General features: G+C 36.8%; 1 protein-coding gene across 4 annotated transcripts in view; it reads right to left on the bottom strand.

Moving 5' to 3' along the window:
* Rdx (radixin) overlaps positions 1-27,188 on the bottom strand; it is an 82,305-nt gene that overhangs the window by 10,846 nt on the left and 44,271 nt on the right. For all 4 annotated transcript variants that reach the window (XM_074066764.1, XM_074066763.1, XM_074066766.1 and 1 more), the window contains exons 10-14: positions 22,997-23,127; positions 14,468-14,628; positions 13,560-13,652; positions 12,514-12,756; positions 11,706-11,866 (exon numbers count right to left, since the gene is read on the bottom strand). In XM_074066764.1, coding sequence (XP_073922865.1) covers positions 11,706-11,866; positions 12,514-12,756; positions 13,560-13,652; positions 14,468-14,628; positions 22,997-23,127 — 789 coding nt within the window. The remainder of the gene's footprint in view (positions 1-11,705; positions 11,867-12,513; positions 12,757-13,559; positions 13,653-14,467; positions 14,629-22,996; positions 23,128-27,188) is intronic.

The following is a 27,188-nucleotide window of genomic DNA, read 5'->3' as shown; positions in this document are numbered from 1 at the left end:
TCTAGCATTAGAAATGACTCCTAAGGCGCCATGTATTCTGGAGCCCGTGTGAGTCACCATTGAGGCCACCACCGGGCATCCCCTGAAATGTTCTCTTGGCCCAAAGGGAAGCTGGAGCGGGGGTGACCACTGATGGCTCCACTAACCTCAGCCTTGCTGACCTTAGTGAGAGGTCACCTGCTTCTAGCTCTTCGTGCACCTGGTTTCCTTGTCTTATCACTATTCTTACTTTTCTGCTTCCTCCTCTAGGTTACAGTGTTTTAACTTAGCTGTGAGTTTTCAGGGTCTAACTTCAGATATCTAATACATATATTTAACAAATGAAATTACTCGACTGACGGGTCATTCAAGTGCCACATGAGCATACTTTCCTGGAGGTAAATGTGGGAATGGCCTTTCACTTTAGTGGCTATAATCCTTCAAACTTGGACAAGGCTGCAAGGCAGGATTAATGCCACACAGTGTCAGCTTCAGGCATGGGCGTTGACAGGGGACTCGGAACATTTTCCTGCTCTTAGGGCAGAAGAATTACGTGGAGGTTGGTGGGAAGCATTTCCCAGAAGACACTGTAGAGTGAAGCTAAGTGATAACTGTTTTAATGCTCTTTTCAATGATTATGCTTTCCAAACTGCTGTGTTCTTGCGTATCATGATAGCGTGCTTTCACGTGGCACTGCCATCCCTCCGTCCTGCAGTGTTTGTGTGCCTCTCTTCTTTGCAGTCATGCAGTGTTGGTGCCCAAGGTTCTGGTGTAAATCAACTGTCTGTCTCCTTCCACTTTCTGCTGGGGAAATTTCATCTGACATTCCATCAGCATTCCAAACTCAAACTGTCCAGAAAGAAGTATCACAGGCACACACACCCGCTTCCTCTCATGATTTTCCAGTTACGTCATGGCACTGCCTTGTGAATCCCAGACTTCACGTTTCAATGCAAATGGCCAGTGGCAGCACACTCCATGTCTTTCTGGGCTTGATGGAGGTCCTTCCTTCTGAATGACTTTCCCATCGTTAACACCCTGATTAACTCATCCTCATTATGGCTGCGTGTTTTTGTCCTCTAGTGGCCTTAGGCCACTACTGTGTTCTCCCTTTTCAGGCTGCTCATGGTAGTTTCTACTTTCTTTGGTCAATACTTGTTTTATAGCACAAAGTTAAGTGAGCTTAAAAAAAAAGAGAGAGAGAATAATTCATCTTCTGCTAGGTATGGTAATGTATGTATGCCAGCACTCAAGAGGCAGAGGCAAGAAGACTGTGATTTTGAGGCTAGTCTGGGTTATATAGTAAGACCTTGTCTCAAAAACCAAGGATTGGGGAGGTAGCTCAGTTGTAAAGCACTTGCCTAACATGAGCAAGGCCCTGGGTTCTGTCTCCAATACCACAAAAACAAAAAACAAAACCAAAATCTTATCCTCAAAGACTTGGCTTTGCAGCTAAGTATTTAAGCTAAGCTTTGCAGCTAAGTATTTAAGCTAAGCTAAGTATTTAAGCTAAGCTTTGCAGTATTTGCCTGTAATACTAGCTATTGAGGAGGCAGAGATCAGGAGGATCGCAGTTGGAAGCCAGCCCAGGCAAATAGTTCTCAAGACTCTATCTTGAAAAACTCTTCACAAAAATAGGGCTGGTGGAGTGGCTCAAGGTGAAGGCCCTGAATTCAAGTCCCAGTACTGCAAAAAAAAAAAAATCAAAAACTTGGCTTTGGGATTTTTCTACTACAGGAAGCCTTCCCTGGAACCTCCACTGAGACTAGTGCCTACCTTCTGAGCTCTTAGAACTCATCCATTAGGCATGTTCCAGTTAGCATCCATGGTACACTAAACACTGCTCTGGGCACTGAGTGTAGTGTATAAAACAGTAAAATCCCTGCCCTCATCAAGCTTACATTCTTGTGGGAGGAAGCAGACAATAAATACAAGTCAGTCAAATCTACTGCTACAATGAAAAGTAAAAGAAATGGGTAGGAAATATGGAGAAGGTGCAGTTTTAGAGAAGGTAGTCAGAGAAGGCCTTTTTGAGGTGATATTTGGGCAAAATCCTGGAGGCAACAAGGGAATCACTGAACTGTCTAGAAAAAAGCATTCCATGCTGAGGTAGCAGGAGTTGGATGAGCTGGTTTAAAGCTGGTGTGTGACTTCTATTTTAATGAGATGACAAAATCGTCAGATGAAGTCCAAGAGCTGCAGCAAGGGACCAAACTTGTTGGGCTATGGGTGGCCATTAGGAAGGACAAAGCTTCTACTCTGAGACTGGAAACCGCTGGACAATTTTGAGAAGTTCCACATCTGTTTAAAGCTGTTTTAAAAGACTGTAAAACATTAAAAGAAGAAATCAAGAAAATGGAAGGCTCTTGTGGCAGAATGGAGCAACTGCTGTGGAGGATGTATATTTTAAGTGTTGAGCCATCAGACTCACAGCTGGCTTAAGCTGCCTTAGATATCTGAGTTATAGACATGACCAATATCTGGGTATAAGTCACCAGAAGCAGAAGCTGCCACTCATCATCAACTGAGAAATGGGAGACTGAGGCAGAGCAGGTTTAAGGAGGGGAGGAGTCTTAAGCTTGGCTTCTTATAAATTTGAGATGCTTATTAGACATCAAAGTGAAAGTGACACATAGAATCAGATGTAAATGTGTGAAGTTGGGCTGGAAATTCACTTTCAATATACAGATGGCATTTGAAAGAGTGACGTTGGATAAGGTCACTACAGAAGGCATTTAAAACAATGACACTGGATAAGGTCACTAAGAGTAAGAGCAGAAAGAGGGCTAAACCTTGGAACACTCCAGTATGAAAGGTTGAGGAAGGAACCCCACCCATACTCAACCCAGAGACTAATTATCTTGTCTGCTGGGAGTGAACCATACACTAATTACTGGTGTGGGAAGACCAGGTCTTCTTATCTCCACAAACTTGGCACAGGGCCTGGCATGCTGTCAGTAAACATTTACTGACCAACATTTTCTAAAGAAATACCCAAGAGATCCTCACTTCTGCCTGCTTCTGCAGTGTAGCTTTTGCACATTCACCCTGTCTTCCCCAGATGACTTCAGTAAGCCATGTTTGCACTTCTCTCTTCCCCACTTCATTTAGTGTCACACATAGAAACCTCCAAATGTAGCCATGGATGCTAAGCTCAGCTTACTCTGCTCTGTCTCCTCCACACCATGGGCAGAACCACTGTCCTGGCTGCTTGGTCTTACTTGTGCCCCATTCACAGGCAGCCAGGGGCCTAGGTTTGAATCTTAGCAGGGACAGTCTGCCAGGATCTTTTTCACTTACCCTTCTCCCACTCAGCAATTAATCAGGATAAGGGGGTTTGAGCCCTAGTGATTACAGTCCCCAAAAAACTTAAATCTGGATTAATTTTATATGACCATCCTGATCTACTTTCTGCTGTTCTCACCTTTTTGAATGTAGTCTAGGGGACAGGCTATAATACTTAAAGAGAATAAACAGTTTGCACATACATGTATTGTACAACAGTAAAATCCTCCGTTATAACCAGCTGTCCTTGTTCTCATCTCCATTTCTTCCTGTTCTGTAGCCCAGGCTCCACCAGCTACTCCCCAGTGACATCACCTAACCACCCCCACCATCACCTACTGACCTTTCTACCTTCCCTTCACAACTGATCAAGTGAACACTTGATTATTATTTCTTCTTTCCTGTGCTTTATCTTTTTTGTTTGGTTCTAATTAATGAAAGTAAAAGTTTCTAAATTTACATTTTTATAGGGTATTGTAAATAAAAACAAATTGTATACTTGAAAAAAAATAATAAAAAATAAAGGAGTCACAAGTGAAATCCTTACAAGGGAACAGGGCATAAAACAATGCAATTCAAAGCCTTGAGTACCAATACCAATACCCACACTGACAGATGCACAGACCCATGAAAAACCAGACGACAGAAGTGACTACTTATACCTTCAGTCTACCAAGGTTGTAAACATACTTTGTGTTATTATGTCACTGCTCACAAGATTATAAGTAGTGCTCCTGTTTGTTTACAAGATGGGAAAACAGGCTCAAATGGCTGAGTTCTCAAGGTCAGAGCAGAAGTGGCTGGGCCAAGATTCAAGCCACATGCAAGAGGCCTCACTCCTAGCCCAAAGATCCAATGCCAATCAGATTGGCTGTGTATCCAATGTGCTTAAACTGATGAAACCCAGATCTAAATGTCTTCAGTCAACACTAGGAAACTTGCTGAAACAGCAGATGGCTGTGAGAAGGATCCCTTTCTGCACCAGCTAGATTACAGATTAGGAATTAGCCTGGGCTCAGTCAGTCAGTCAACCACTGACCCTTTCTGAGCATGCTCAGAAGCACTGTGGTGACAGATGGCAGGACCAGTAGACAAAAGAACCATCATTATACATACCACACTGAGATAACAGCTTTTCAACTACAAATATGAACTGAAAAGTACATGCCTACCAACCACGGTTAATGATTACATTTTTGAAGACAACATATCTGGAATCAAAATATCTGTGAAACAGACCATAGGACTCAAAACTATGAAATCTATTATCAAATCTAGAGTACAAGACAATGTAAGACTTGGAATTAGCTGCAAGAGTCAACTCCATTTGTCCTGGATGGCTTTAATTCCTAGTTCACAGGTAGAACAGAAGTGGAGGTCTTAAGGGTCCCAAAAGAAGTCATTTAGGAACGACTGCCTTCAGGCTGACGACTGTTCTTTTTTTATCCTTTGTACTGCCTAGTATATCTTACATAGCAGCATAAATTTCCCTTTCCAAGCAAGACTTATTCCCTTCTGTAGCTGTGCATTCCCAAAGTCACCATTGTCTTAACCCAAATAATCACAGGCCAGGATTCATAGGTCCGTAAGTCCTGGCCCAACCCACTACTGGCTTTACCTCCTAGTCAGTGCACAGTAACTCACATCTTACTTTACTTTTCATGTTAATAGACTCTAACAACTGCACATGACGTCCCTCTACCCTGCCTCTTTGTAGTAGTATCTTCATCAAAAACTGCTTTTCTTTGTGTAAAACCTAACAGTCAGCCATACTGGTGCACACTTTTAATTCCCAGCTATAAATAAATCAATCCAAAATGGTGAAAACGAAGTGCAGGCATCAAAATAAAAAAATAATGCCAAAGTTCATCAAAATTAGAAACTTTTGTACATCAAAAGGCACTACCAAGAAAGAAAGAGTTGGGCAGGTGGTACACACCTGTAATCTCCCTACTTGGGAGGCTTTAAAGCCTGGGCTACAAAGTCAGACCCTATTACCCTGTCCCCCAAAATATTTGCAAGTCATTTGATAGGGGACTAACATTCCAAATCCTGGAGTGAGGGATTAGTAGCTTGAATACTAAATATAAATAATTCCTATAAATCAACAAAAATATAAAAAATTGAAAAAAAATGGGTAAACTAGAATGAACCTTTCTCCGAAGATATACAAAAGGCCAGTAAGCACTTGAAAAGATGTCCGACATCTTTGATGATCTGAGAAATGCATTATATGGAAATGTATGTCAAAACCACAATGATGCCACTTCGCCAGGATGGCTAGTATCAAAAACAAGCAAAAGACATCAAAAAAAAAATAAGTTGCTGGTGAAGATGTGGAAAAATGGAGACCCTTGTATACTGTAGTGAGAATGTAAAATGGTGCAGCTGCCACTGGAAGATACAATGGCAGGTCTAAAGAAACACCGTCTAAACAAACAAACCAACAAACAGAAGTATCATAGGATCCAGCAATTCCACCTCTGGTTTTCCACCCCAAAGACCTGAAAGCAGAGAATCTAACCCATTTTCATAGCAGAACTAGTCACCAAAGTCAACCCAAATGCCCATCAATTGATGAAAGGATAAACAAAATGTATATGCACACAATGGAATATTCAGCCTCAAAAAGGAGTAAAATTCTGATATGTGCTTCAACTTGGATGCTAAGTGAAATATGCCAGACAAAAATACAAATATTGTGTGAGTTCACTTCATAAATAAAGTATGATAGCAGTTAATAGGGACTAGGGAGAAGGAATAGGGAGCTATTGATAGGCTCAGAGTTCTAGTGTGGCATGATGAAAAAATTCTGGAATGGATGGTGGTGATGGTCACACAACCATGTGAATGTGCTGAAGCCACTGCACTGTACCCTTGAAAATGGCTGAGACAGTAATTTTATACACACTTCACTATAAAGAAAACCCATAAGATTCAATTGAAAACTCTTTAACTTCATTAAACTTCAATGTTTAATACAGGCATTACCAATTACTATCCTTGACTGGTTTGTCAGTTGGATATAAAATGAGTCTTTCCAGCCCACAGAATGGGAGAAAATCTTTGTGAGGTACTCATTCAGTAAGAGACTAGTATCCAGAATCTGCAGGGAACCCAAAAAACTCAACCCCCAAAGAATCAACACCCCAGTGAAGAAATAGGCACATGAATTAAATAGGGAATTCTCAAAGAGGTACAAACAACCAGTAAATACATAAAGAAGTGTTCAACTTTCCTGGTTATAAAAAAGAACATATCAAAACAACACTTAGATTTCATCTCACTCCAGTTAGAACGGCCATGTTCAAGTGTAATAACAATGACAAATGATGGTGAGGATGTGGCAAAACAGGAACCCTCATACACTGTTGGTGGGAATGCAAGTTAGTACAACCATTATGGAAAGCAGTATAGAGAGAGTCCTCAAAAAGCTAAAGATAGAACTGCCATATGATCCAGTGATACTGCTCCTGGGCATCTACCCAAAAGAACAGGATGCAGTAGACACCTGTACACCAATGGTTGTTGCAGCACTGTTCACAATACCACAATAACCTAGTTTTAGAAACAACCCAATTGCCCTACAACTTACGAATGGATCAAGAAATTGTGATACATATACACAATGGAGTATTACTCAGCATGTTAAGTGAAGCCAGGATCAGAAACAAAAAGGCCCCATATTTTTTTCCCGTATGTGGAATAGATACAAAAGATAAACATACACACAAATAAACAAGCATGATCATATACAAACTCATATGTAGAACATGTGTGTAACAATGGAACTGCTCTATGGAACTCGGTGAAAGAGGGAAAAGAAAAAAGGATGACAGAGCATCAGTAATATCGTAAAACATAAAGACGTGAAGGTACAGGATATAAGGATGTGTATTGAAAGCTGTTGAAAAATGGGGAGTGGAAGGTAAAGGAGTAATGGAGAGCAATGGAAGGGGGTGAACAGATTAAAGTAAAGTACACTCACAGTGGGCATACACTGAGAAATCCCTTTGAACATCAACTTAAATATTAGTAATGAAAGGCAGGACTATAAAATAGGTACAGAGGGTGTGTGTGTGTGTCGGGGGGTGCTAGTGGGAGGGGAGAGGGTGAATGAAGATTAAGGTGATGGCATATGGTTGATGGACTTCATATACCTGTATGAATTAGAACTAAGAAATCTCTTGCAGTTACTTTAAGAGGGGCAGGGAGGGAATGGGGGAGAGATGACGAAGGCAATGTCACTAACGTACAATATAAGTCTAATCAGAATTGTCACTATGAATCCCCCCTGTATAACAAATACATCCTCATAAAATTTTATTTTAAAAAATGAGTCTTCCTATAAAGCTAGAAAAACTTTTAAAATTACAGACTTCATCTTTTAGAGTATCTTTATTTACGTATCTACAATTTTGACCTATGAAATGAAAACTGAGCAATCCATCAGAGAACCAGCATTCTTGAGAAACTTATACTGCATAACTATATGCTCTAAGAGTCACCAATTGTCCTGCTATTGATCTTCCTTCAGCAGACAACTGGTCTCTTTTAGTCAAAGCATCTAGAACTTAAAAGTAATTGTGTAAATGGAACTATGTCATGTAAAGATCCAACTGCTAGATTTGAACTTCATAGAATTTTCAGTATCAAAGGACAGGGAGGGAAGTGAACTGCCTCATGATTCTAAGAAACACATGCATTCCTGGTCTAAAAAAAGAAAACATTTAAGCTGAAAAGGACATGACATACATGATAGCATAGTGCAAGAAAAGTCTCACATAATCCATGTTTTATCAGGAGGAATTTTTCAAGGATAGCACATAAAACTCAGAAATTCTGATGCCATCTTTCCACTAGGAGGATGGATGCTTGGCTAGGTTGATTTAGTGAAGACAAAAAATTAAAACCAGTTATCACCACATTCAGGAGCAGATTGAATGACATGCATAAATATCAAAATGGATCAAAAAATTTCAAATGATCAACAAAAGTGAGGAACAACAAGAATAGGAAAATAAAAATAATAAATTTCACACATGGAAGCAATGGCTTAACTACCAGCATGGAGGAATCTGGGCATACAAATGATATGAATCAACAATATAGCATTGCCATTTCATAAGTAATCTGGTATTGGAATAGATAAATGCAAATGAGCTAAGAGCTAAGATCAATTAGTATTTGCAGTTCTATATTTTAAGATGGCCAAAATAAAGAGTCACAGTAATTCTAATCTGGCTTCTCAGTCATCAAATACAGCAAGATCTTAACTTAGAAGTTTTGGGCAAAATGGTTATTAAATAAGGACATGGGCCACTGAGTAGCTAGGGAACATCAGAGCCAAACAGAAACATGAATTCAAAGAATGTGCATTGAGTTAATTATCTTAGATATAGAGATATCTGTATTTTTTTTTTTTTTTTTTTTTTGCGGTACTGGGCTTTGAACTCAGGGCCTTGCTAGGCAGGTGCTCTACCACTTGAGCCACACACCCAGCCTTTAATCATAGTCTTTACAATTCTCCAGGAAATGATGGAAAAAAACACTTTAACCCCTAATGCAGTAGATATAACCCCAAATCAGGAAGCTCCAGTATCACAGAGCTAAGAGGTCAAAGAACTAAGAAGACAAAAGAAGGAGTCATTTTTCCAGAGGGAAAATGGCAGCTCTGAAATTCCTAAAAGATGGGTATATTATTATATATTATTATACCCAGATCTACTATGGGAAAAATGGAGTTAAAAAATATTTAATTGGGAAAGCCAAGGATAAGAATAGTTTTGACAAGAAACACTATTCTGAGCCAGTTTTTCCTGCCTACCAGTATAGAATGCAAGAAGTCAGATGGCCTAGTCGCTTTTGTGAAGTAAGCACTATACAATAAAAAGCAATGACTAAAAATCCTAAATTATCTTCTGTTACAAATTTAATTTAGTGATTTAATTTTCTCACAGTATTATTATTACTGTAAAAGAGGTATAGTTTTGGAGAAAAAATAAGCCCATGAGAATTTTTAAACTTTGTCCTATCTGCTTATTTTTAAGAGGTGATGATTCATGGCTCTGATTATAATTTTCAGGAAATAGACAACAAAAAATTCATGTTAAATAACAACAGTGGACCTTGAAAGGCATGAGCTTTTGTCACTTTATTGTTAACCAATGAATATTATCCAAAATTAAGAGATGTAATTGTAACTTAATTGTACAACACAAAATTCTGCTAAAGGTAAGAGCCTATTGGAATTCGTCAAATACTCATTAGTGTGTTTTTACATTGCTATATGAACATGTGCTCCCAAATGCTAATGATAAGTTTAATTGATTTAATCGCTACGAGAACCCATATTGCAAATGGCTGGTCCTGTTTAGAAAAACTCACACGGCTTCAAAAATGGATTAAATCCATTTTAATCCTAATCTACAAATGGATTATTAATAGCAAATATAACTGGTAATTTTTCAACACTGTCACAAGCTGATGTAGCAATGGTAGTGTGCACAAGTCAAAATGAGGAAAATTTACGAAAATATAATGGAAGTCCAGGTTTTTACCAATTATGACAGCAGCTTTAATGCTTCAGAAAAGTACACATTTATGTTTCAAAGCATGAACCATCTGATGTTCTGCAAGCAGAAACACTCTCTTCCATAGGATTTTGAAGCTTGTGCACAATGACCATACAACAGTCATTTCAAGATTAACCAGTTATCTTCTGTCCTACAGAGTCCAAAAAAATATATTAAACAAAACCTTTCCTTTCCATAATGTGTGCCCAGATTAATCCTTTTAAAGTCAGCGAAATCAAAAAAGCACGAGATATTCTGAGACACAACTTGTATCTACTGTGCATGAAAAATGTTTAATAAAATGGCAATTTTAATAGATAAATGTAATTTTGAGTGCATAATATTGAATGGAAAGTAGCTGAACCACACAGAGAAAACAAGGCTTTCCATATCTTCAAATGCAGTTGATTCACAATAAAGAAAATGTTAGAACATCTTTCTAATGGGAAAGATTTCTTCAAGAAGACACTGAAATAAAACCTAAAATTATAATTTCTAAAACAGGATTAACAAACCAAATTTAAGTTTTTTAGTTAGAGATTGGAAAAAATATACACAGTGATTAAGAAACCAAATACGCTAAAATAATTAAGCAACTATTATATTAAGAAATGAAGGTACATTCTTCATATGCTACAAAGGTAACATCTCTTTCTCTCACACACAGAGAGACACACATACACTTCCTCAGACATGTAACACCCCTCCAGAAAAATAGTATACCAGTGAGAACTTAGAATTTTAATACAAATCAGAGCCCAACAATTCAACAAAAAGGCAGTTAAAAAATTAGCACTCAGGTATTGTGAAGGAAATTGAAATCTCAAAAGTATTCCTTCAGGATTTAGGCTGTCTGTGTACAATAAAAACATACAGCTTACACACACCATTGTGTTTCAACAACCAGTCATCGCAGATGTAGTAGTGAGGTAGTATTACTGTCCCCTTCTTGGGACTGACATTTTCATATGCTGCCCTTCCAGAAAGGTCCAAGTTTACTTGTTTAATGATTAAAATAAATTACCAACAAATGTATATTTTCTTTTATTAGACATCTATTTTTCCAAATCAACCTATGAAAGAACAAGACTTTTCAAATCTTTCAGGCAGTGTTTCATTAATAAACTCTCCTACAAACTACTACCTGCTGTCTATACCTCTGTGAAGTGGCAGGCAAAAAAACCACCAAAGGATTACAAGAGATGAAACACCAATCACTTCAGATGTCAAGATGGCTGTAATTAAAGTAAACAAATAGCATATTCCAATAATGTAATTAAATTGGGATTTAAAAAAAATTAACCACCAGCATAGTCATCTTCTACCCAATGATGGAAGACCTCTGTCTACCCTGCCATCTACCATCATTTTTAAACACTGCCAGTTACCTGTATGACAGCAGAGCTGTGACTATTCGCATGGCAGGACATGAGAAAGGGTGTGGAAGTATATGTAAGTTCGACATGGAAAAGGCAAGGGAGGACAGAGTTCTCTATCACAACCCTCACTGAAATGCTCACCATTGTCCCTTGAGATGTAAAAAGTGCTCAATACGCACACACACATTTGTCAGACATGATCGTTAGTATTCATCTTCAACAGAAAAAAAAATGAAAATGGAAAATGCGGAAGGAGGGGATGGAGCAACATTCTCTATTTCCTGGCCCAAAGAAAAAGAAAACCAAGTATGACATCACACTGCCTTAATGTTGAAGAGCTCCCCTTCAATTCCTTTTAGCCACCACAGTCAAACTGGGATAAGTGCTTTGGCAAGGTGCGATGCATTCCATCACATCTCAAAGGCCTGCTTTTCTCTGTTGGTGGTTCAGCTTATGAAGAACATGTATGCAAAGTAACAGCTCTCACATTGCTTCAAACTCATCAATACGCTGCTTTGTATTGCCTTGTCGAATCTGTCGAAGAGTCTTGTACTTATCACGGCCTGCTTTAACATTCTCAGCATGAAGAACGTCATTTTGTGTTTTCTTGGTTTCATCTCTGGCTTGGGCTAATTCTGAACTTAATGCCTATATTTAAAAAATAAAAAGTATGACATTTTTTTCTTAAACTTAGAAATTTTATGAACATGGTTTAAAGATGCAAAAACACAAACACACTGAATGAATCTCTACTTTTTAAATACAGTTTCCACTGTGACATCATTTTAGTTTTAGCAGTAGTGATTGTGGTACTTAGGGAAGGAATACCCAAGGCCTTTCATGTCTACAGTCACCAGCCATGACACTGTATGTTATGAATTTCCTGAACTTTCTTATCCAGTATGCGGATGACATAAAAAGATCAAGGTAGTCAATATAAAGGAATGTTACTATAAGAGTGAACATCTATACCACGGGGGAAAGCTTTCTCCAAAAGCCTACCTCTTCATTTTCTTATTAATATTTAAACATTTCACCAATTAAAAAATTAGAGAATGTATTTGGAAAAAAGCCATAATAAATCAAAACTTTCTACTTTGATCTAGTATGTGCGTTAATTACAATGAATCAGATGATGTAACATCTTAAAGTTAATATATTAAATAGCACAATACAAACCAACCACACAGCCAGTTACGTTAAAGACTAATAAAAATCTTATGTTCTTTTTAAATAAATTCACCTCAGATGGAGAAAATATTTTAAAGATGCACATGCTTGCCAATTTTAGCTACCTGAAGTTGCTTCTTCACACGCTCGTTCTTTTGTGTTTCTGTTACGCGTTCTTCCTCACTTCTATGGTTCATCACCCCTTCATTCGATAACTCAGCACTGGCCTCAGCAGTGTTCTCATCGTGCTCGTCGTGTTCATTTTCTGTGGGAGGGATAACTGGTGGGGGTGGAGGTGGAGGCGGGGCAGACATCACAGTTTTTAATTCTTCTTTGGTCTTTTCTAAGTCTTCCTGGGCTGCAAAAGCCTGAACATTAAAAATAAGATTACAAACAACTTACTTTGAAACTGGTAATTAAAAGAATCACGTTATCCTGTCTTTCCAACAAAACTACATTTCAGAGTAATGAAAACAGGCTCTATAAATGAAAGTTCTATTCAACAGGTAGTAAAGAAAAAAATTTTTAAAAGTCATTCTGCATATCCTAATACAATTAATCCTAGCAAGGATCATTCATTGTTGCTAAAATTGTTATGGAAATGCTTGATGGGAAGTTACTTATTTGTAGAAAGGTGAAAAATACAACCAGACAAGAGTAATCAATGATCAGTTAAAATTACTAATGGTGGGGTTAATAAACATTAGGTGTTTTCTGACAGGACACAACATGAATGTCTAACCTTACCAATAATTGGGTGATCATACTGTTCTGCTTTGCCTGGAAAAGTCCTACACTGTTTGCCTGTGTAATTATTACTAGCACGCCTTTTTATATGGAAGTCTCACCTCTGGCACATTGTAGTAAAAATTTTAACTTGCATTCCTTAAGCTTTAAGATCCAACTTTTAGCTTACAGGAAATATTGAAAATAAAAGGACAAGCAAAATGACACCAGGAAGAAGCAATCAGACAAATACAAGAGGAGCATTCTGAAGATCCCTTAACTGTGCATGGGTTTCCCCAACACGTCTTATTCCCTCAGAAATTATTCTCTCTGTATTTCAAAAGTATTTCTATGTGAATCTTACATTCATTTCTATATTCATCTTATATGCATCAGCATACTAATGGGTACATAACAGCTATTCAATGAATAAACAAATGGTTACTTTGTGTTGCCACTCAGTAGCTTCCTCTTCCTTTTTCTTCTTGGCTTCTTCCAGAAGTGCAATCTTGGCAGTGAATTCAGCAAGTTCTGCTGCCTAAAATAGACAATATAATTACCAAAACTAGAAACACTTAATGTAATTTGAATATTCTTACGTATTAAGTCAAAAAGGTTTAATGTGCATGCTTAGGCTGTTTTGTATGTTTTTCTTGGTCTTCCATTTTTAAAAAGGTAATTATTTCTTGAAGATCTTAAATAACTCATTTATAGAAATTACCTAATAAGGAGACAAATAGTAGGGATTTAAATGTGTAACTTAATGGCTATTTTTAAACTTATGTCACTCAACAATCTACTAAAATATACAAAAGAAAAATTATGCAATGTTTTGTAATTTAAAGGACAGTTTAACAAATAATTTCATCTGATCCCTCAACAGCCCTATTAAATAGTAACATTTCTCTTTTCAAAAGGAGAGAAGTGAGCGACTGAAAAAGATGCAAAGACCTACAGCAAAGAAATGCCTGATCTAAGTGTCATGCCTACTTCTTATTTGGAAATCCACTAAATGAAAAATCCAAGCAATTATGGCCTATAGTTAGCTTATAGGGACCAGAATATATTGTGTAAATTTATTTAAGACAAAATAAAAACATGCCAGATGGCGGAACCTGCCAAAGTCTAAGTGAATGAATCTTTTGTAGATAATAGGCTCCATTTATAAAAACCATGATCCTGTTTAGTTGTAGTTTTTTTAAAAGCAGAAATGAAAACTTTGGGTTTATTTTCACACTTTGTTATTAAGTAACCTGTACTTCTGGTTTACATTTCAGAAGATAATTCTAGTGGTTGACACAACGCATTTATTTAAACTTTTCTCTGTATGACAGAGCAAAGACAAGTCCTTACTAACTGCTCCTGGTTCTTCATTTGGTCAGCAGCTTGTTTCGCTATTGCAGACTTGGCCTCCTCAGCAGCCCGACGCTCCTTTTCCAGACGTTCTGCTTCCTCTTTTGCTCTCTTTCGTTCCTGATCCAGTTCCAGGGCTTTTCGAGTCTGTTCTTCTAGTTCTGTCAAATATATGTATCCCCCCAACACCCAGATGACTAATTCCAGTTATTCTCACTATTGAAAACACCAAAATAGCAGCAAGGGATCTAATCTGTAGTTCCTAAAAGTTAACATGTATCTAAATGCACACATACTTCATTTTTAAGTCAGTAAAAGACTAGTAATTTTCAGAAATCTATTATGTACTTCAAAAACACAGACATGAAAATCAATTCAAGAAGCACTCATTTGAAGTTCTGACCTTAGGAGAAGTATTTTTTAAGGTAAAGGTGGGAGGGCTGAAGGGTTACAAGTGCATAGTAGAGTGCTTGCCTAATACACACAAGCCCTAGGTTCAATCCCAGCACTGCCAAAACAAAATTACCATGTGCAAAAATCTACAGAATAACACATTTTAAAACTTACAGCTTCTACTTATCTAAATACAGGTTGAGTAGCCCTTACCTGAAATGCAGAGATTAGAATTGCTTCAGATTTCAATTTTTTTTTCAGATTTTCAATATTTATGTATACATAATGAACTAACTTAGGGACGGGACCCAATGTAAACATGAAATTCACTCGTTTCATTCATATACACCTTATAGGCTGCCTGCAGTTAACTCCACACAATACTTTCAGTGCGCCTACGTTGTGAATGGGACCTGCCACATGAGGTCAAGTGTAGCAGCCTCCACTTGTGGCATCAACATATGTACTCAGTAAGTTTTAGGTATTGGATTGATTTTTGGATTAGGTTCTCAGCACCTTGTATTACATTCATTAATCCAAAAAATGAAGTTTGAAAACAATACTTTCTGATCTAAAACAAAAGTTCTTATGTGAATTATGTTAGTGGATTTATATACTTTACTAAGGCATAAAGACGAGTAATATTTAGAGGTAACTGCCATGAATTTTAATTTGTAAGTGTACAGACCATAAATTTCTTTTTTTATTCAGTGAACTGAATAGCAAAGGAAAATATTACACAAAAGCAGAAAAATTTAAATGACCTTAAAATTATTAATAACAAGCAGGTTCCGTGAGAGAAGACAACAATGTCTCAAGGGTACAATGTCCTAGAAGAATGATTCTCCTTGGCTGTATACTTTAGAAAAGAGGAAAACTAAAGTCCACATGCCATGAGGTTTGAAAGTTAATTAATGTACAAGCTTTTAGTTCTCTTAATTTGCTGGTCTTGATCACAACTAGCTCAAGTAACTATAGTTGCTATGTGGGAGGTTTTAGGAGGGTAAATTCTATTTTTTTGTGTGTGTGGGAGGCAGTATAGGGGTGTGAACTCAGGGCTTCACACCTGATAGGCAGAAACTCCACTGCTTGAGCCATGTCTTCAGCCTTTTTTGCTATAGGGAGACTGTGTCTCATGTTTTGCCCAGGATAGCCTGGACTACAATCCTCCTATTTTATGCTTCTTACCATCGCTGGGGTAACAGGTGCACACCACCCTCAGCTTTTTTTTCCCACTGAGATGGAGTTTCTTTCACTAACTTTTTGCCTGGGCTGGCCTGGAATTGTGATCCTCTCAATCTCAGCATCCCTTGTAGTTTGGGATGACAGGAATAAGCCACCACACCTAGTTATTGGCTGAGATGGCATCTTGCTAACTTTCTGCCAGGGCTAACCCGCAATCCTCCTGATCTTAGTCTCCTAAGCAGCTAGGATTACATGCATGAGCCTGTAATTTTGTAATGCAATACTGTAAAACTCTATGTGGCTATTTGGCTATAAAGATGAAAACTATGTAACACAAGATATTACCATAGCTATATTCTAAGATTACTCATTTTGGGATTTGCCTTCTAAAATCTGGATAATCAAGGTAGCCTATCAAAGTTTTCTTATCATTCTTTCCATCTGATTGACTGATACAGAAAATAGTCTACAAAGTTCACGGCTCTGTCAATCATCTGAACAAGAAATCAAGTAACTAAAGATTGAAAGCAGGATTACAAAGACACATCTGTACGCCCACATTATTAGCATCATTTTCCAGAACAGTTAAAATGTAGAAGCAACTCGTGTCTAACGTGTGCATGGCCCTAAAGAAAGGATATTCTGACATATGTTCCAACATGGATTGGGAACATTATGCTAAGTGAAGTAAGCCACAAAAAGATAAGGCATGATTATGATTTTACTTCTATTAGGTAGGTAGCCTAGCCAAAATCCTAGAGATAGAAAGAATGGTAGTTGCCACGTTGGGGAGAAAGAGTTGTTCAACAGGTAGAAAGTTTTAGTTTTCCAAGTCAAACAGAGTTACAGAGATAGTGGTGGCTGCTCACCATTATGAATGTCTTTGACATCATTGACCCAATTACTTTAAAATGAGTAAGATGGTAATACTTAATGCTGTATATTTTACCATGATAAAAAAACCCACATATACAGTACTTTATCTCATAACAAAAGTCCTTTGTGAACTGTGAGACAAGCAAGAGAAATTTGTATTATGACATTAAATTGAAATATTCCCCAAGTTTAAATAACTTGGTTTCAAAAAAGATAGATAAGGCAATGGCTGTTTTGTGGTGTATACAAGAACCTATAAAGTCTTTTTAAATGTTGAACATTGGAAACTTCAAATCTATTCCATTCTCTTCTAGAAAAGAAGGTTTTTGAGAAGTCTTACACCTCATAAATGACTTTCCCTGATTTCTTTCCTTTCTGGTTAACTGGTTAGAATGGAGGTTAGAAAACTATGGTCCACTGACCAAACCATATGCCTTTCTTGATAAATAATGCTTTCTTAGACATAGCCACCCTCCTCAGTGAGACATTCTTTATGACTGCTTTCCTGCTGCAAGGGTAGAGCTGAATGCCTGGAACACAGACAGTGTTTACTGAATTAGACCATGGATCCAGTTAAAACCTCTGCAAAGAAACATTAGATGAGAAATATGAATCATACAAATTTTTTTGCTTATCTGTTCCCTAAAAATTTAGAATTTACAATCTTGAGGTCTGGCATGGAAGAGGGTACGAAGGAATCTGGATTATTTACAATATTGGCTGTTCCAGCTTAAAGGCTGAAGGTTACAAACTGTTCCTCTCAATAATGTCATAGTTATCATTATGCTATTTAATTGGAAGGACACCATGAAAATTGATATAAATTTGGGCTAATAAAATTTGAGAAAGCTTCTCTTTCTCAATCAGATTTTAACCCAAGCACTACTAGATTTTGCAAGCCAAATGATTTCTTGCCCCAAGGACAAGGCTTGGAAGATGTATACTTATAATGGCATTTGTTAAAAAATATTTTGTTAATAAACAACATATTCCAAGAGTATTACAGATTTTTTTCCTTTCCTTTCTGTAAGGTAACAGTTCAAGTATTACATTACTTTTATTCTAGGAAAAGAATACTATCTTGAAAGAAAAGCAGGTTATAGTTCCTTAATCAAAATTCTTGGAAATCATGAAATTACTGAAAAGAGTTTAAAAATATCTATACTATATCTAAGCAATGAAGTATGCCACAAACAGTAAAAAAGATTTCCATCAATGTATATGAAGTCATTTTTAAGAGATATTAATTGAAAACAGCAAGCTGCAAACGGATATCTAGCCAGGTGTAGTGGTGTGTGCCTGCTACATTGGGAGATAAGGCAAGAGGACCACTTGGGCCTAGTAATTCAAGGCCAGTGTGGGCAACATAGTAAGACCACGTCTCAAAAAAAAGAATTTATGTAATATGCTTCCTTTTGTGTAAATATATCTTTAGGTGTGGCTTGTGTATTTTTAATTTTGTATACAAAAAATAGGCATATGCTATTCTCCCAAGAGACAAATACTGGCAAAACAATGTGGCAGCCTGACCTGCACTGTCAGTAGGTTAGACTGACAGCCTGGTGAACTGTCTTCCTCATACTCTAAAAATTTGTATTTTAAAGGTCTATTTGGAAGCAAAGTCATTGAGAGATAATGAGATCATGAGGGAGGATGTTATGATAGGGCTCTTACTAGAAGAGACACTGGAAAACTTAGGTTTCTATTTTGCTATCTACCTACAAGAAATGAGGACACAGTTAAGAAAGTGACTGCTGCAACCTAAGAAGTATTCTCACCAAATACCCTATAGGCACCCAGACCTTGGAATTCTAGTCTCCAGAACTATGAGAAATTAATCCCTTTTGTCCAAACACTCAGTGTGTGGTGTTTTGTTATTACAACCCAAGCTGACTAAAATACTTCATAAAAATGTAAAAATTTAGCTGAGTGCCAGTGGCTCATGCCTGTAATTCTAGCTCCTCAGGAGGCTGAGATCAGGAGAATCACAGTTCAAAGCCAACCCCAGCAAATAGTTAGTGAGACCCTGTCATTAAAAAAAAAAAAAAAGGTAAAAATTTAATTTTCCTGCTCAATACTCTCAAGTGACATTTTGCAATTATCGAGAATAAAGTCCAACTATGACCTGTAAGAACCTATATGACCTGGATTCCTATTACTTCTCTAACTACATTTTTCCCAGGCTTCCCTGGTTCACTCTGGCTTCTTTGTCACTGCTAGGTTATTAAGCTCTTCCTCCATTCTGGGAGTTTGCACTTGCTCACCCTGCTCCTCCCCCGATAATAATATTGCTTATTCTCTACCTTCACGTTTCTTCTGTATCATCTTCTGAAGATGCCTTCCTATCTGTAATAGCCATATCTCCACCCTATTAGTTTTTGCTTTTTTGTGGTGCTGAGAATGGAACCCAGGGCCTCACATGTGCTAGACAAGCTAATCTCTCTACCATTGGTCTACATCCCTAGACCGTGACTTTTCGTTATATACTGATAGCTAGTTGATATTCTCACTCTTGCTCTAATTTATCCTCCACTGCCCCCCCACTAGATAGTAAGTTTCATGCAGATAGGGTGTATGGTAAGTATTTGTTCAATAAGTAAGTGAATGAATTTGGTCTTACCAAAAAAAGAAAAGAAAAATAAGACTGAGTGCTGAGATTGCCAGGGTAGCCAAGGTTTGAGAAGACAAGATCCTGGAAAAGGATGGACAAAGGAAAAAAGCCTGTCCTAAAATCTGCATGCTATTTTCCTGTAAGACATTTGCCAAGTCTCAAAATGTACATATATGGAGTTGAGACACTAAGAAAACAAGCAAAAAGCTGCTGTCAGAGGCTAAAGTGCTGAACAGAGAAGTCAATATTCTCTTGCAGCTTTGAGTCAAATGATGGCTTTCAGAGACCTCTACGACAGACAAGGCTGAGCCAACATTTATAGCTCCAGAGAACGCCATCCACAAAGTGAAAAGATAACACCCATGAACAGGAGGAAGTATTCACAAATCACACACCTGCTGAGTAAAGATGTTCTACCATTAGGAATTATGACATGCTTCTAATTCATTAGGATGAGCATAATTCAAAGAAAAACATGGAAAGATAGTAATATGGTACAGCCACTTTAGAAAACACTTTGGCAGTTGCTCAAAAAATAAGAGAGTCAATGTGGCCCAGCACTCCACTCCTGAGTATGTACCAAAGATAAATGAAGATATATGAACAACAAAAATCTGTAAAAAGTGTTAATAAAAACATTACTGACAATAGACAGTGGAAACAACCTAAATGCCCAACAGCTGATGAGTGAAAAAATAAAATGTATATCCATAAAATCTAATACTATTCAGCAATGTAAAAGAATGAAATGCTAATACATGCTACAATGTGGAAAAATGTTAAAAATATGATGCTTAGTGAAGAAGCCATTCACAAGTGACCAGGATGGGCAAACCTACAGATAGCTAGTAGGAGAGGAGATACTGGAAAAAAGAGACTGCTGATGGGTATGATATTTCTTTTTTAGAGTGATGAAAATACTCTAAAATTGACTGTGGCAACAGTTACAAACTTTAAACATACTAAAATTCATTAAACTGTATGCATGGGTAATTGTATGGCATGTGGATTATATCAATAAGCCTATTAGTGTTAGATAGGACTAAATTTTATAATCATAAAAGTTAATGATAATGATTATTGTGGGGATGAAAAGTGATTGGTAAGCAATAAAAGAGAAATTCAAGTAATTTTCGGCATCTTGTTCTGAGGAAGGTAACATTTACACAAACAAACTCACCTTGTTAACAATTTACTGAGCCTTATATCTAAGGAGGTACACACACACACACACTGTTATCTATCAGTATATCAAAAAAAAAAGTGTCTGGGTTTTGTAAAATTCATCTAAAATATTTAAAATCTCAAAACAAGAAGTTATGACCTAAAGAAATTGATGCTAACTGTATTCTATGTTAATGACAGAATGAAAGCTTTGCCCCTAATTGCAAACAATGTGTACCTAAAGTGGACACTGTTTTATCACATTTCCTTGCTTATTTCTCTCCTAGCACTTAAAGCTACATAAGTGATTCTGTGTTTAGGTTACTGCTCCATCTGCCCTCAATAAAATATATACTGCATCAGAACAGGGACCCTATGAGTTCAATACTGCATCCAAATACCTAAGACAGTGCCCTGCACACTCAAGGTGCTCATTAAGAATGAAGACCAAACAATGGATGCACATGTGAGTAAACGTAAAAACGATAAAATAAAATTTTAAAAAGGGCAACTAGTGAATTTATTCTATTTCCCAATTATTATGCAAATGGCCTAGTCTTCTTTTATATTTTCTGTAAAATACTGCATTCAATTTTTGTTCTTTCATTTAAGAGTTGAGCACATAATATACAACATGATAGACATTCAGTATGTAAGATGAGTAAGATATGATAGTTCAGTACTTGAAATTCAGAATACATATGGAAACACTAAAATAATAAAATCTCTGTATATTTTAGCCATTATAATAGAGGTGTACACAGTTTTCTGTGGCATTAAGGATGGGCACCTAGTAATAGTAGGTAACACCTGTATATTAAAATGTGTTATATATGTTAAATATATACATTAAATACATTCCATTCACTTTTCTGAATTTTTATAACTATTACTCACTATGGCATTACAGTCACTGTATCAAGGGCAGACATGTATGCAATGAACAAGAACCTTAGGAATATTAAAAAAAAACAAAAAAGAATGAAGAATGAATGAAATCATTATACCTCAACTCTTCCTATTGTTTCCTACTGAAGATGGGAACTCACTTTGGTATTTGTTGGAACAGTAACATCTCAAATTTATCTTCAGTGTGGTTAAAAATCACAAATAAGGATATGTAACAATGATGCACTTATAATGATTCAGTTGAAATAATAGCCTCTGAAGTATGAAAAAGTTTCCTCTTCAGTACTCCTAAATGTCGCATCTTAGATATAGCCAAAGTTAACACGTTTGAATAAAAATTACATATAAATTACAAGACAATCGTGCAGATTTTAGGACAGCCTGCAAGTGCTTTATTAGAAAAACAAAAAACAAGTTGGATGTTTGATGACTGATTTGAAAGTATCTTGATAGGGATGCTCTATATTCTTTCTTATGTTCTATATCTTATATTCTTCAGTGCTTCTTTGAGTAGTTTTTTGTACTGTAAATCACTAATATTTTTATTATACATCCTAAATAAATAAAATTAAAAGATTTGGTAAGTATTCTCTCAGAAAGGATGTTATGTAAATGAAAGAGTGCTCTAATTCAGTCTTTTCTGTAGTATAATGCAGGTTACTTTGTGTGTGTGGTATTGGAGGATGAATTCAGGACCTTATACATGTGAAGCAAGTATTCTATCACTGAAATATAAACCCACCCCAGCCAAAGTCCTGCTAATAGTAGGCATGTGGCACTTTGCACAGATTGTCTCACTTTATTTTATACTTCTAATAAACCACACAGAATCTGCTCGCATGTATGCTTACACATTTCTATTTCTGAATACAGCACGAAGTATAAACTTTGAATGTCAGATCTGATTCATGAAGAAGGCACTGAGGTAGTAGGAACAGCATCAAGCTGGAGTGCAAGAAACAAAGTTCTACCCAAATTGTGGTCTCTAAACAAATGCTTTATGACCACTGGACTTTGAACTAATTTAGTTTCTAGGTCTTTTAGAGCTCTGGGAAGTGAGAAGTGAGACTTCCACTGATTCACAATAAAACCCAGTGTTTTGGGTTTTTTTTTTTTTTCTCTATATCCTCTTGGAAATATTTCCAAAGCTTTTAGAATGATCAACCAGCTTGTGCATGTATAGTTGTCTTTGTGCATAAATTAATACATGGTCATTTACAATATCAGAACACATGGAAAATGAGGAAGAACAAGAGGAATATAGAAATAAACGTATTCATGTGATTCCTCTAAGTATTATCATGCACCTGTCTTATGCAATGCAAAATTTACACAAAAATATTTGGCAAGAAGCAATAACTTTGAATTAATTGTCCAAAAGAAACATTTACCTTTTTGGGCTTTCATTGTCTGTTCTTCAATTTGCCTTAGGCGTTCCATTAGCTCTTCCTTTTCACGTTCTATTCTTTCCTTTTCCTTTTCTGCTATTTCTCTTTTCTTCTTTTCATTCTCTAATTGTGCCCTTAGAAGGAATTGCATTTTCTATGTTACAAATTAATAGACTGAAACATTTTAACAAAACCTAAGTACTAACTCTGAATCCACTGAGAAGAAACTACATCATAAATATTTTAAAGTTTTCATTACACTGATATTCAAAACATGGAATGGTTGAAATCATATAGGACAATACTATTACATGCACATATACATGTACTGGGTTCTAATGTATTATTGTGGGGTCACAATAAAGACAGTTGATGACATTTAAAAATACTAAAAACTTAAGACAACATAAGAAAATACTTAAAAGACAAGTTTAAATGCATGTTTTGAAGGTAATGGGTACCATATGCATGGTAAATCTAGTGAACTTTTAACAAATTATGTATTACCATTGTAAAGGTTAACTGCACAGCTGCCTCACCCCACAAAAATGCCTTCTTTAGATTAACAGGAGCTCTCCACTTGGGTAAATAACAAAGGCTTGAAAGAAACATGAAAACAGCCTGGCGGGCCACAACTTCCAATCATTAAAAATGAGTTAATACAAATTTTAACATCTGTAGTAGTACCCATTTATGCCTAGATACAAGATGACTTATCAGTTCTATCTCACTTGACAATTCTGTCAGAATGACACAGGCGTTTAATATTGTTCAAAGAGATCATCAGCGTTCCATGAGAAAGAATGCCTTGATCTTTAGCTATGCCTGCTATGGGACTGGTGAGACCAATTCATTCATCAAACATTTAATATTTCTACCATGGGTCAAACTCCATGTTGAGGACAACAACTAAAAAGATAAAAAACTGTGTTACTATGTTATATTAATACTCAAATCATTACTTCAGTGTCAATGAGAATATTATTTAAAAATCAATTTCAATTTTTTCTCCAACAGTTCTTCCATGTTTCACAAAAATACATCCCTGACATGTAGTGTCAATTCTGAATCCCAGGCACAAAAGCACATTTAGTCTCTGATGAACTTATAAGCAAAGTTTAACTATCATTTTAAAAATTCCTACAGAGTTTAAAAATCTGCCTCAACAGAGAAAGAGAGTCCAACTTTGAAGCAAACAGAGTTGCCACAGTGAACAAAAGACAGACTGCAGGTGACATGAAGTTTAAGGGACACTCTACTTGCAGCTGGTTTAACGAATCCTTACCACATAAACTAAGAGCCTAGAGCTCGTTCATGAAAGGGGAGCTCCACTTTGGTTCTGGGGTTCCCTTTGATGTGCTTTCTCAACACCTAGGAGAAAGAGGCAATGCCTACACCCTGGGACTTGAGACTCTGCAGCACATTCACCTCTTACAATTTCAAACAATCTACATACAGGCAGGGATTTAAGGAGCTGGGAGCTTCTTTCCCTCCAGAAGAGCTGAGTAACAAAGGCCTCTGGGAACATTTCCTTGGCAAAAGGGCTGAGTGGCCCCCAGAGGCTGCTGCCTACCATGTAAGAATGCTGGTTACCCTATCCCCATTCCCTAGCCTCTACAGTAATATCCAATGCTGTTATACAACCCCAAGACACCTGTGAAGACTCATAGTGCAAACCAAATTTTAAGACCTACAAGCTACAAACAATTCCATCCACTCAACCTTTCAGGTCCAGCTCTGGCATATGTAGGTTCTGGTTTAATGTAGCTTTTCCTAACTGATGTTTCATTTGTTCTTCTACATACAGAGATGGAGGTGAAGGAGATATGAAGACTGAAGGGAACGTGGCTGCAAGCAAGCTGGGGGCAAAAGTTATCTTACAACTGAAAAATGGAATGAGTATATAGCAGACATTTCACCTGATTATAATATATGAGAACCTTTTGCCATTTACTGTGCTGCACTCTTGTACACATTCCATCTCACCTTGCTACACCTATCCCCAGCTAATACTTCATTCAATTAATGCCTTGGCTCTCCACAGCACTTACCAATACCTAGGTTTTGTAGGCCTCTGTTACCGCTCTCTCAAGAAACTGGAAGACCTTACTTCTCTGCATACTATTCACCAGGGAGGATAAACTTGGTCTACTCACGGTCCCTGGGTATGCCCTACATATTCCTAGCTCTATGTTTGTCTTTGCTGCCTTCCTCTTTTGAACCTGTCAAGCCCTATGAACTTATAATTATTCCAACTATAGATGTAGATACTTTTATTCAGACTTTGGACTTGGAAATAGTTGTTTTGACCCAGTTCTATTTCAAAGACATAATAACATTAATAAACTATAAGTTTTCTGTATAATATGAAAGAAATTCAAATTATCAACTGGCACAATTACACTTTTCATAAGTGAACACTAAAAACTAACATATAAAGTATTACTTTTTGTAAAAACCCTTGAAGGTGAAACTATTATTTTCATATTAAGGGCAAAGAAACGAGCACAGGCTCAAAAGAGACTTGTTCACTAAGCATAGAAGAGGACTCGAATCCAGAGCTACCATGTTGCAAAGCCTGTGTACTTTGTATGGCATCAGCTATGTCCTAGTGATATAGGCAGCCAGCCATGATATAGAATCTTCCATTGCTAACCTACAATTGCACATGGGTATCTGACTTCAAATTGTAAACTTCAGACCTTCAAAATTACAAATTTGGATTTACATTCAGTTGATTTGGATGTAAATCACTTAGGAACAATAAGTAGCAACCATTGTCATCACCAAAAAAGCCCCCAAATGGTGAGAAAACGCAGCCACATATATCAAATTATTTCAGGGAAAAAGGCCTCCTTGCTGCACTTCCCCAGCTAATGCTCTTGCCCAACACTAGTAGCACTGGCAGCACAGCTCCGAACGTTCCCCCACGTATGTCTGCTGGCTACTATGCCAGTGGGCTGGACCAAAATTGTTTCCACATACACAGCTGCCATTTCTCTCTGACCTATGAAGAAGGGAATGAATGAAGATGTGGCATGCCATTTCTGAAAGACTGCCAATCCTTAGGTGACTAGAATAATAAACACTTATGGAATGTGTACTATGGATAAAGCTGTCAATAAATGCTTACTAATGAAAATTTGTAAAATGTAGCCAAGAGAGGAACCACAGATTATGATGCCAAAAAAGAAACTGAGGTCTTCCACTTCCTTCTAGGCTCGCAGAGTGACTAAGAACATAGCATTATTAGTAAATGGTACTAATTAAACCTATTACATGTACTAGAAGCCACATATCACTCCTCTCTACGTGCTGAGAAATAAAGGACGTAAGGACAAGTAACTTAAGAAGGTAAATAATACCTGGTCATTATGGACAGCATTAATATGCAGGAACTGCACTGAAAGTAATTTTCATTTAACTCATGATAGAAGACTTCTAACGAGATAATGAAAGCTTTAAAGAAAAGATAAATTTTAAAATTTTATTTATTTTTTTATTTTTTACAACTAACAGCATATAAACCAGAACTACAATGTAATCCAAAGGTAAGTGTTAGCAGTAAAAAAGGACAGAGCCCAAAGTAACAATCCAATTTACTACCTTTGAAAGTGGGGTCAGGAATTACTGAAAAACTTCATGCCCATATAAAAATGTCACACAGTTAACTTCCCTAAGTCAGATTCTCTACGGCAGACAATTTGAGTTAATACTGCAACAGAAGTAAATCAAACATCCAAATTACACAACATGTAAGAAAAAACTCAATAAACAGCAGTAATAGCAGAGTAAATAAACAGTAGGATCTGGCAGAGAGCCTACTTAATTACTAGATACAAATCATGTTAGTTCCAGTATTTTTAAATGTATTTATTTATGCATAACCTAAATTTTGGGTTTCTTTTTACAGACCTATTTCCTTAGGTTATCGTTTTGCTTTATAAAGATTTCCTTAATAAAGATTAACTTTAGTTTGGTCTCTAAAGTCTAAATTAATCTAGACTCAGACTTGGCAATTATTTTGTTGTGCCCAGTAATCTGGTGCCAGGGCTATAGGATTTTATTCAAAACTCTCAATATTTATATATTAAATGGTGTCTTTTTCAAGTCTTAGAGAAACACAGTAAGATCAGCATCTTTTTTGACTTTTCATTACATCAGTAATATTGTTTCAATTAAACATTCAGCACAT

This window comes from Castor canadensis, chromosome 2, assembly GCF_047511655.1.
Source record: "Castor canadensis chromosome 2, mCasCan1.hap1v2, whole genome shotgun sequence".
Classification (NCBI taxonomy): Eukaryota; Metazoa; Chordata; class Mammalia; order Rodentia; family Castoridae; genus Castor; species Castor canadensis.
The sequence above is the reverse complement of the archived record's forward strand: the minus strand, read 5'-3'. Positions and strand labels throughout refer to the sequence as shown.